The 12333-nt window shown below is 36.8% G+C and overlaps 1 protein-coding gene across 1 annotated transcript in view; it reads right to left on the bottom strand.

Annotated features, from left to right (window-relative positions):
• Nucleotides 1–9344, bottom strand: part of LOC103610323 (meiotic nuclear division protein 1 homolog) — a gene marked incomplete at its 5' end in the record, with an annotated part of 20201 nt that extends 10857 nt beyond the window's left edge. The window contains 2 exons of the mRNA XM_008594511.1: nucleotides 6249–6363; nucleotides 9270–9344. Coding sequence (XP_008592733.1) covers nucleotides 6249–6363; nucleotides 9270–9344 — 190 coding nt within the window. The remainder of the gene's footprint in view (nucleotides 1–6248; nucleotides 6364–9269) is intronic.
• Between the last annotated feature and the right edge of the window lie 2989 nt (nucleotides 9345–12333).

Here is a 12333-nt window from a genome sequence, read left to right on the forward strand (position 1 = left end):
GTTCCCGCTCACTGGCTGAGCGAGGCGCGGGAGCAACGCCGAGGGTTGCGATCCCGTTGCCGGTCCCCGGTCCGGTACGGGGGCAACACTGAGGGTTGCAATCTGTTGCCGGACACGGAAAAAGACAAAAAGACAAAAAAAAAAAAAACCTGAGCTGCGCAAAAAGCCTTCCCCTGAGAATCAGCAGCAAAGCAGAAATTTAGCTCAACCACAGGGTTCAAGTGCTGGTTCTCATAGGAAGTTCCCCCATTTTAGAAGTAATCGAAGGACTTCAAATTAGTTCCAGTGCAGAGTTTAAGTGGTAGGAATAGTGAATAATCCAACACACAACTGAAAGACAAAACAAAAAACCCACAGATTAGAAACAAAGTTCTGATATTAACCAGTAAAGGTCTAACACCACCAAAGAACACCTATATAATCTAGAAGTACTGGAAGTTCCCTGGGCTCCCAAGCTGGGTTGTGGGGAGGGCCAAGGCCCTCAGCCATGCTCCCCCCTCCCCATGTCTGCATCCAGCCCAGCAATGACCACTGACCCACCACCAGAAGCATCCCAGGCTCCCAAGTTAATTCTTTAAATGTTTGGTAGAATTGCACCAGTAAAGTCTGGGCTTTTTCTCATTGTGAGAAATTTTATGATTACCAATTCAATTATTTGCATTTTATAAGTCTAGTCTGATTGTCTATTTCTTTCTTTTTTTGTTGTTTTTTTTCCTTTTTGTCTTTTTTTCGTGTCCGGCAACGGATCGCAACCCTCAGTGTCGCGCCCGTACCGGACCGGGACCGGCAACAAGACCGCAACCCTCGGTGCTGCGTCCGCACCTCACTCAGCCAGTGAGCAGGAACCGGTCTGTATGTGGGATCCGAACCCTCAGCGGGAGCGCCGCCGCGCTCTCAAACGGCGCACTGTAGCAGTGCGCCACCGGGCCGGCCCCTGATTGTCTATTTCTGCTTGTACCAGTATTGGTATTTGTATTTTCTAAAATTTATTCATCTAGGTTATCAAATTTATTGATAATACAACTGTTCATAGTAGCATTCCTTAATTGTCCATTTTATTTAACGTTGGTAGTAATGTTCCCTCTTTCACTCCTGATTTTAGTAAGTTGAGTCTTCTTTTATTCTTGGTCAGTCTAGCTAAAGTTTTACCAATTTTGTGATTTGCTTAAAGAACCAACTTTGGTTTTGTTTGATTTTCTCATTTTTCAATTTTCTATTTCATGTATTTCTGCTCTAATTTGTATTATTTCCTTCTGTTGCTTTGGGTTTAGTTTGCTCTTCTTTTTCTAGTTTCTTAAGGTGGAAGACTGGGATATTGATTTGAGACATTTCTCTTTTTTTAAATCACAGGCATTAAAATTTCCCAATAAGCACAGTTTTTATTGTATCCCCTAAGTTTTTGTGTGTTTTCATTTAATTCATCTCATAGTATTTATTAATTTCCCTTGTGATTTTCTTTGGCCAATCCTTATCTAAGAATGTGTTGATTAATTTCCACATATTTGTTAATTTCCCAAATTTCCTTCTATCATCTACCCGTAATATGATTTCATTGTCATCAGAAGATATACTTTGTATTATTTTAATCCCTTTAAATTTGTAGAATGCATATTCTGCTGTTGTTGGGTGGAGTGTTCTATAGAGGTCTGTTAGGTGTAGTTGTTTTATAGTATTAAGTCTTCTATTTCCTTGTTTACGTTCTGTCTTGTTGCTTGACTTTTTATTCAAAGTGAAGTACTACAGTTTTCAACTATTATTGCTGAATTGTTGATTTATTCTTTCAGTTCTTTCAATTTTTGCTTCGTGTATTTTGGTGCTCTATTTTTAGGTGAATATATGAATACAATTGTTAAATTTTCTTAAAGGTTGACCCTTTTATCATTATAATTTTAAACGATTCTTTTTCTCTAATAACAATTTTTGTCTTAACGTCTATTTTGTTTGGTCTATTTGAAATCTATTTAAATTAGTTTAGCTGCTCCAGCTCCTTTTTGGTTACCGTTTGCATGGCATATCTTTTTCTAGCCTTTTGACTTTCAACATATTGTCTTAGGATCTAATGTGAGTCTCTTCTAGGCAGAATAGAGTTAGCTTATGTGTTTTATTCTATTCTGCCAATCTCTGCCTTTTCATCAGAGTCAAAGAGCTTAATCCATTTTCATTTAGTGTAATTACCAAAAAGGTAGGATTTACTATTTCACTATTTGTTTTCTATATGTCTTATGCCATTTTTGTCCCTCAGTTACTCCACAACTACCTTCTTTTGTTTTAAATGGATATTTTTAATTTTATTTTTTTAATATGCATACCATCAACTCCCCTCCTGTTTCTTTTACTAACATTTTTGGGTTATTTTTTTACTGATTGCCCTGGGGATTACCATTAACACGTTAACTTATAACAATGTAGTTCATATTAATGCCAACTTAATTTCAGTGGTATACAACAACTGAGCTCCTGTATAGATAGTTCCATTCTCACATCTCCCATTTCACATTGTCACTGTCACAAATTACATTTGACATATTATCTGACCATCAACATAGATTTATTATTATTGCTTTCTGCCACTGTCTTTTAAATTAGACAGAACAAAAGGAGATACAAACAGAAATACAGGTATACTGTCCTTTATATTTACTTATGTAGTAATCTTTACCAGTGTGATTTATTTCTTCATGCCAACTGAGTTATGATTGGGTGTCCTTTCACTTCAACCTGAATGATTCCCTTAAGTACTTTTTGTAGGCAGGTCTGCTAGTGACAAGCTCTTAGTTGTTGTTTAGCCGAGAATATCTTACTTTGGCCTTCATTTTTGAAGGAAAATGTTTCTGGATCTAGAAGTCTTGGTTGACAGGTTTTTCTTTCAGCACTTTGAATAAGTCATCCCAATGCCTTTGGCCTCTGTGGCTTCTAATGGGAAAAAAGCTGTTAATCTTATTGAGGATCGCTTATATGTGATGAGTTGCTTCTTGTTGCTTTTAAGGTTCTCTTCGTCTTTAGCTTTAGACAATTTGATTATGATGTGTCTTTGTGTGGATCTCTTTGGGTGTGTCCTACCTGGAGTTCATGGGAATTTCTGGATGTGTAATGTTTTTCTTCAAATTTGGGAAAATTTCAGCTATTAATTCTTCAGATATTCTTTCTGCCTCCTTTCTCTCTCTTTTCCTTCTGGAACTTCCATTATGTGTGTGGTGGCACCACATTTCTTCATTCTTTTTTCTTTTTGTTCCTCAGAATAGAAAATTTCAATTGAACTATCTTCAAGCTTATTGATTCTTTTTTCTGCCTGCTCAAATCTGCTGTTGACCCCTCTAGTGATTTTCCATTTCAGTTACTGTAGTTTTCAACTCTAAAATATCTATTTGATTCCTTTTTAACACCTTCTCTTTACTGATATTCTCTATTTGGTGAAAGATCATTTTTAGACTTTCCTTTAGTTCTTTAGACATGGTTTCCTTTAGCTAATTGAACATATTTAAAATAGCTGACTTAAAGTCTTTGTTTAGTAAGTCCAACATTTGGGCTTTCTCAGGAACAGTTTCTATTCATTGGTTTTATTACAGTGTGTGAACCATACTTTCCTGTTTCTTTGCAGGTCTTAAAATTTTTTGTTGCAAAAATGGACATTTAAAATAATATAATGTGGCAACTGTGGAAATCTGATTCTTCCCCCTCCCCAGGCTTGTTACTTGTTGTAGTCACTACCATTTGTTTGTTTAGTGATTTTTCTGAACTAATACTGTAATGTTTGTGTTCTCTGTTGTGTGTGGCCACCGAAGTCTACTTGGCTAGAACAATGATCAGCTACTGATTGAACAGAAACTTCCTTAAACACCTGGACTAAATCTCTTTAGGAAGAGGTTGTCTTGCCAAAGGACTCTGCCAAGTGCTTGCCTAAGAGCTTTGTGTGTGCACTGGGACATGCCTTCAACACTCAGCTGGGCAATTTACAACTCTGCCTCTGTCTTCATGTCCTGCTTGCACAGAACATCAAAGTCAGCAAGAGATAAATGCTTAGTACTTCCTCAGGTCTTAACTGAGAATGTGAACAGCCCTATGCATGCATGTAGACTTCCAAATTTCCAGGAATATGTGGCTTTTCAAGGCACCCATGGACATCCCCTTCAGTTTCTCCTTTTAAGATTTTTCATTAGTCTGCTGTTTGCCTCAACTGTCATTCATCACCTAAGACAGCTGTGAAGTTAAAAACTCTTGCCTATAATTGTCTAGACAAACACTCCCTAGGGAGAGGATTTTAGCACTGGGCATACTCCTAGCCAGGTCAAATAAAGACAATCCTTTCTACCGGTGTCTTTCAGGGAACAATCAGATATGTATATAATGACAATTCTTTAGAATTGAGGCCCTTAAAGAGCTCCAGTTGTATTTTGCTCCCTTTCACAATGGGAAGGTGGAGGTGTTATCTTTCAAGATTACTGCTGAGAGAGTGGGAGTGAGAATAAGGGAAGTTAAAACTTCACGAAGCTCACTATTCTTACTGAGATTCAGCCATTTTTCTTGAATAGGCTCCTGAAAGCCTTTGGTCAATTTCTGAGTTCCGAAAAAGTTGACTGTAACAATTTTTGTTAGCTTTTGTAAAAGGACAAATTGTTAGAGGTCCTTACTTCATGATTTTCGCTGTTATCCTGGCATTTATTTCTAAGAAAATTCCTTAAATACTTCTAAGATTACTTACTTTCAAGTATTTTTGTGGGAATTTAATTTCTACTATTTGTTTTATCTGGTCTCAGATAACGATCAGAGTAGACAAAATTAAAATTTAGTTTTTAAAATAAATTATTGCTTTTACTTCTCACTGTTTGGATATTTGCAATTAAGCTTGCTAATACTTGTTTAATGATATCAATAATCCAACTGTCACGATGAAATATAAATATTTCTTGCAGGCATTACTGAGAAATTAATAGAGAATATAAAGCCATGCTTATATGAACAAAGGGTTATGGCTATTATCAGCAAATTGTATTCCAAAATAAAACATGACAGACTTAGAGGTAAGCCTGAGTATAGTAATATGGGTGCTATAGCCATGCTATTAAGAACCAAATCCTATTAAAATCAATTTGGGAAACTCATAATCCTTTAATCCAGTATAATCTATTCTGCACTAACATGAGAGCTGAAATCCTATGAAACCTCTGATTATTAAAAAGCACATTTTAAAAACAATAATTTAATTGGGAAAAGGGGATTTGGTGTGAGTAGAACTTAAAGTCTAAAAAAAAAATCTCTAAATTCAGTGGTCTGTGGGTTTATAGTTTTCATCAAATAAGAAAAAATTTAGCTTTTATTTTGTCAGATATTTTTCATATCAGTTTTTCCAAAAGCTTCACTTTGTAAAGTTCCCAAATAAAAGACAGATTAAGACAAAAAAATACGAAGTAAGTTATACATATTTTCCTAAGCAACTAAATGCTGTCTTTATAATACACTCTTTCATCTCCTCAAATATTCAAATTTCTATCTTTACATAAATATATAAAAATTATTCAAAATAAAGCTTTGGAAACTCTGGTTTAAGAGCAGGGCAAAAAAACCCATAACAAACAAACAACAACAAAAACAAACCAGAATTGAAGCCATAAGAGGTGGGAAAGGGGGAGAGGGAGGAAGGTTAGCAAGAAATTGGCAAAGGCCACAAAAAATGATTAAATTGTATAATGTTGAATATACTAATTATCCTGATTTGAGCATCACATATTGTGCACAAGTACTTATATTCAACACTGTACCCCACAGATATGTACAATCAATTATGCTTCAATAAAAAAAAAAGTAGGGCAAAAAAATCGTTGGTATATTCAAAAGGCAATTCAATGCATAGACTGATTTTCTGCAACTTGCAAATTCTTTTATTTATGGCATCATTTTTTCCTAGATGATACTGGTGAATTTCTTTCTAGGGCCAAATTAGCCTCTCTTCCATGACTCTTCAGTCTCCTAAGACTTTTTTTTTTGGCAGCAGGTCGGTTCAGGGATCAAACCCTGGACTTTGGTGTTAACAGGACCACGCTCGAACCAACTGAGCTAACAGGCCAGCCCCTCATAAGCTTTTAATTTATGTCTTTATCCTTCTACCCCACCCACCTTCCTTACTTTTGCAATACTTATAATTTCAAAGTTGTCACTGTTTAATTCTTGAAGAATGGTTACCAGGCAACTGGAAGTAAAATGTCTCTTTTGTTACCAAAGTTAAAGACCCTCAAATTGTGGTACAAACTTACGTATTTTTTCTACAACTTTTGGGTCGCATTCTTTGTATTTTTCTACTTCTGCCTTTAGTTGCTCCCTTTGCTCCCGAAGTGAAGAAAGCTCTTTTGTTAGCATGGTTCGCTCTTCCTGTATTCAAAGTAGTTTTATAGTAGTTTTTAAGACAAACAAAATCCATATGTTATAAGGTAATACATGGTGTGCACTAGGCTTTTGATATTATTATATATACACATACATACATTCATAGTATACAAGCTTAATTCTCATCTTTCTCTGAAATCTCAAGCATCTTTAATATATAATGAATAATTAAATGTAAATTAATATTTAGAATGGAATGCTCATATATAGGTGAGAGGTTACCAATTATCCTGGGATGAAGTCAAAGATGTCATCATGTGTTAGGGAAAAAAATTATACTCCTTTTTAGGTAGTTTCACAAGATTGTGTCTATGTATGTAAGTAATATTTTGTGGTAATATCAATCATTATACGATTATCCTTAAAAGTGTTCTAGATAATTTTTCAACCTGTAAGGATGATTAACCTTTATAAATACTTAAAGATACACTCTGAGTATCCCTTATCCAAAACGCTTGGGCCTAGAAGTGTTTCGGATTTTGTACTTTTTCAGATTTTGAAGTATTTGCAGAAATACTTGTATGTAACAGTTGATCGTCCCTAATCCAAAAATCTGAAATTCTAAATGCTCCAATGAGTATTTCCTATGAGCATCATGTCAGTGCTCAAAAGTATTTAATTTTGGAGCATTTTGGATTTCAAATTTTCAGATTAGGGATGCCCAAAACCTATATCAGAAATAACAAAATTGTAGGTTAAGGCCTCGCACCACTTTCCTTTAAAGGTAAACCAGAGCAAAGCTTTTAAATATAACATGAGCCAATAAACACTATTTGAAATTTTTAGCCATAGTTCTCACTAACAGGTAGAAGTCATAGAGCTATGACTGGTAAAGATTATAGTGTAGAATTATAGAATAAATCTGAGGTAAAACAAAGTTCAAGCTGCCTAAATGGGACTTGTCTATGGTTTCTTGCTACCTTATATTTTTACATATGTATTTTTTTCTTTTGCCTTTAGCTGTTGCCTTTAGTTCCAAAGTGAAGAAAGTTCCTTTGCTAGAATTTGTATAAGAGAATGCATATACACAGCAGCATGCTCTGAAGCAGCACAGTGCAACTCTCTGTAATGGCAGAAATGTTCTAGATCTGCACTATCCACTGTAGAAGCCACTATCCTCTATGCAGAAGCACACATGTGGCTATTGCCTACATGAAATGTGGCTATTATGATTGAGAAACTGAATTTAACTGTATTTAATTTTAATTTAAATGTAAAGAGCCACATATGGTTAGCCACATATGGTTAGTGTATTACTAGCACAGCTCAGGAAAGATTTAAAAATAACTAGAATAAAGGAAGATAGTCATTATTTGCCATCTACACTCAAATTATACATGTTTCGAAAGGAAGAATGAGGGGAGAAAAAGCTAATGAAGACAGGAGAAGCAGAGTGGTGAACATCCTTGTGTATATAATGATAGCTCTCTAGACACCCTGAACTGAAACCATCTTAGACAGTTACCAGCACTGAGATCTTTGCCAAATTAGTTAACCTCTTTGTGCCTCCAGTTTCTCAAATGTAAAATGGAGAGAGTAGTAGCTACGTCCTGATTGTTGGTAGGATTCAATGAATACATAAAATGCATTTAGAACAGTACTTGCCTCATAGTAAGCAGAATATACATGTTAGCTATTTCTTCTTCTTTATCATCATCAGCAATAGCACCACCATCATCATCATCATGAATAACATCAAGTAGATAGGAGCCAGGTATTTCTGAAAAATCCTGTCTGGTAAGCTCAACTTTCTCAGGAGCCTTTCTGAACTACTATACTCTTCTGATAGCTGCAGGCACCAGCTAGGTTTGCTGGTGGTTTTTTTCCCCCTAGTTGTGCTGGTTCCAATGAACTGAGTAACACTCAGTAGACTGCCTGACAACCTCAATGAACTGAGTAACACTCTTATGGCTAACATAATAGTGTATGTCACTATTAGCTGAAGGTGCTTTTACAAGTTATTGCCAGTGTTAAAGAAAAAAAGAGATCAAATAGAGAAGTGGTAATTGCTGCTATCAACTTAAGAAGAAATATAACAGCTTCAGGTTATGCCCAGAACTTACCTTTCCTTGAATAGTCCTCAGAAATCACCATTCTCCAATTCCTATCTGTGACTGTGCTGACTATTCACATGAAAGAATATATGTGAAATAACTTCAGAAGCATAAAGCTGCTGTAAACCTGTGATGTATTCACTTCTACAATGTGATGAGTTTTTGAGTCACTTTCTTTTACAATCATGTAATACAAATAGAAGCCTAGATGGAATGCTTAGTGGTTCATGCTGATCTTCTATATTTTTTTAAAGTTATAAACCCATACTTGACATATCGATGAAACTAGAAAATGAAGTGATTTTTAAAAATGAAAGTAGATCAATATTTCATTTAATTAATTAAAAAATGTCACAAGGCCAGAAGGATATTATGTTGATAGTAATCGGTATGTTCTGCACCAAAATTAAAAAAGACACAAAACCTTACATAAACATTTATTTAGGGCTTACCATGTACCAGGTTCTTTTCTAAGCACTTTGTAAATACTAACTAGTTTAATCCACACAATAATATCCCAGTGACGTAGATTTTATTATTTTCCATTTTACAACTGAGAAAACTGAGAACACAGAATTTAGGAGACTTTCAAACCAGGCAGTCTTGCTTTAGGGTTTATGCTTCTATGTTATGCTGCTGTATATAATAATAACAATAATAATAATAATGTCTAGATCCACAATTAGTAAATCCTACCAGGTTAAACAAACATTCATGTCCTTTGCTGTGATTCACTGCTTTTCTGGTAGGAATGGCATTCTCCTCACAGGAAGCTCCGTTTCTTTATTGTTCTATTTAGAATTACCATTATTAAAGAATCTACAGACACAAACTTACCGTCTCATGTCGGCCAATTTTAGCTTTCTCAATGCTTTTCTGTAGGTTTACGTGCTTCCGGCTTCCCTCAGACAACTAGGGAATCAAAAACAAATAAAATGGCTTGCTTAGATAAAATTTCCTTGACATGTAGTTTATGAAGACAAAATGAAATTTTTCTTCGGCCCACGTTAATGTCACAAAAAAGTCAGACTACACTGAGAACTAACTTTTCTAATTTGAAGAAAACCAAGGACCATGAATCATTAGGGTAGGCTGAAAAAAAAAAGTTAAAAAAAAAATTTTCTTATTCTGTGCAGAAAAATGAGTAATATGCCTTTGAACTTTTCTACAGTCTTCATTTATCAGGTTCTCCACCTCTACCCTCAATAGCTTCAGGCCTATTATTTAGTTAGAAATTGAATTTGAAAATTCAAAAAAATCTTCTTGGGGGGCAGCTGGCCAGTACTGAGATCGAACCCTGGACCTTGGTATTATCAGCACCATGCTCTAACCAACGGAGCTAACCAGTCGGCAAAATCTGTTTTTTAAAATAAATTCTCTCTTTAAATGTCATTTCGCTTCTGACTAAAGTCTTTTTAAAAATACCCTAGACTGTGTTTTGTAGACTTGCAGTATTGTGACCTGTTTGGCTAATAGTCAATAATGAACATATCACCTATTATTCTTAAATAAATTACTTTATGAAGAATTGCATACTTTATTATTTATATTTTTATTGAATCAAAATTGATTATACATATTTTTGGGGTTTAATATTGAGATATGTTGATCAAATCAATATTACTAGTATATATATTGTTACAAATCATAATTATTCTTTATGCCCCTTGTCCAATCTCTCCCCACTCTCCCCCCCCATTACCCTACATTTCTTCTCTTCTTCTGAAAGAATAATGGTTACTCTGTTGATTTGTTGCCTAGATGTTCTGTCTGATGCTGAGAGGTGTGATCCGGTCCCCCAATATTATCCTAGAGCAGATGCTTCTTCTGTCACTCTGAAATGGGATTTGTGGAGAGAAATGTCCTCTTCTTTTCTTTATCTCTGCTGGTGACTGTCCTTGTGTCAATGCACTCCAGTGGCTGGCAGACCATCTGTGTGGTGGTTATAGTGTCAAGCCGCTTTTGCGGCAGCCATGGTTACTGTGGTGGCTGTGGTGGGCCACCCACATGGAGGTGATGTTTTTGGCATGCTCCTCTGTGCTGGGGGTGTACCTGGTTGTGGGGGAGGGGATCTGGTCCCCTTCTCCATGCTTCAGGTTCCTGGGCCGGCCCAAGGCACTGGTGGTGTGAGTAGTTGTGGGCAGTGGTCTGGTCCCCAGCTCCAGCCTCATGTCTCCTGGTGGGCCCCAATGTGTGGTTGTGTGCCTGGGCTGGAACTAATTTTTTGTTCTTTGCTTACTTCTAAAACGGGGGAACTTCCTGGGAGAACCAGTACTTGAGCTGTGTGGTTGAGCTAAATTGCTGCTTTGCTGCTATTTCCCTAGGGAAGGCTTTTTGTGAAGCTCAGGGTTTAATAGTTGACCTTATAGGTAATTCCGGCTCTCCAGGGACCCAGTGCACCTGGGTTGTGTAGAAACTCTGATCTGGGTCTGAGTTTTATCATCAAACTGCACCCCATGCAATTCTGCATTCCCGACCAGTCTCCTCTGCGTGGTCCTGTGCTGATTCGGGGATGGATTGGCTGTCCTTGCTGTGCCCCAGTGTTTTCCCAGTGGGCCCGTCTCCCCCATCACCCATGCTCCAAACACTTCCCATGGGGTTGGCCCTGCGCTGGTCCCTTGTGATGACTCACAGGCCTCTGAATGGCTCTTTTTCAGCTGTTCTGGCTCCTCGCTCCTGTGTGGGTCCACAGGAACCCTATTAGTGGTCTTGCTGTCCTGGGGGCCACCAAGGCCCTCTTCTCCCCTGCCGCTTCCAAGCAACTCCATCCGAAGGGCACAGCTGTGGCCCTCTGCCAGCTCTTGCTCCATGCGCTCAGCAGCTAGAGCTTTAAAGCAGCCACAGCCTGAAACACTCAGAGCAGTTTTTTCTTTCTCTCATCGTGGTTTCTCCTGTCTTAATGAACTCCGTAGGTCTCTCCTCCTCTTCCCGAGTTCCAGTGGCCACAGCTTGGCTGATGTTACATTTTTATAGTTGTAAATTTGTTGATTTGTGGGAGAGAGTGACGGTGGGGGCTGTCTATTCCACCATCTTGACCAGAAGTTGAATTGCATACTTTATATACTAAGATTCTGTTAGCTTGTTGCCAATTTTAGGTTTGTTTTACGTATCTTAAAAGTGATTAGCATTTTTCTTAGCTTAGAAAGTAGTAAGTTATATATGGAAATAAATTAAATAATACCAGCATAAGGAGACTGTAAATATGGAGTATTCATTAGCATGTGGCTAATCTTACACCAAAAAGGATTGGTTAACTTCAGAACGTTGCTTCTGCTCCTTAATTTACTAATCTCATCTGGGTCCTTAATCACACAAAATTCCTAGTATTAAATTCTCCATGACATCTTTTGCTATAAACTAGTTAGAAATTTCAGACTCATATGATTGGGCAAAGGCCTTCCCTAAACTATATTCTTTGCCTCCCTCACTCCGGAGTTATAAAAATTTAGAAAATAATTAATGATCAGATTAATTTAATTTCTGTTGGCTAACTATAAGAAACTGGCCTTTCTCGATATGACTTAGTTACACGTAGAAGGTGAATAATATTTAGATACCCTTTCTTGCTTAAAATTCATAAATACTATTATCTCCAAAAAGGTGGTAGCTTTACCCTGGCTTTGGGGAATCTTTCACTTCTCAGAATGTGTAAAGGGAACATTGTAAGCTTTCCTTTAATAGTGCTCTAGTCACCGATTCTAATCTATAGCAGACAAGATCTATTGATAAGGCCAAGAAGACAGCGTGATCAAACCAGTTATACTTGAGAGTAATTATCTTCCTTAAAAAAAAAGGTCCGCTGCAGCTTTAAGAGCCCAAATGTTTTAAGGCCCTAATTTAACAAGGAGATCTAGTTCCTTATAACAAGGGTTCCCATTTATAAAATAAAGCCATGTTAAAA

The sequence above is a fragment of the Galeopterus variegatus genome, unplaced genomic scaffold, assembly GCF_000696425.1.
Source record: "Galeopterus variegatus unplaced genomic scaffold, G_variegatus-3.0.2 Scaffold10938, whole genome shotgun sequence".
Lineage (NCBI taxonomy): Eukaryota > Metazoa > Chordata > Mammalia > Dermoptera > Cynocephalidae > Galeopterus > Galeopterus variegatus.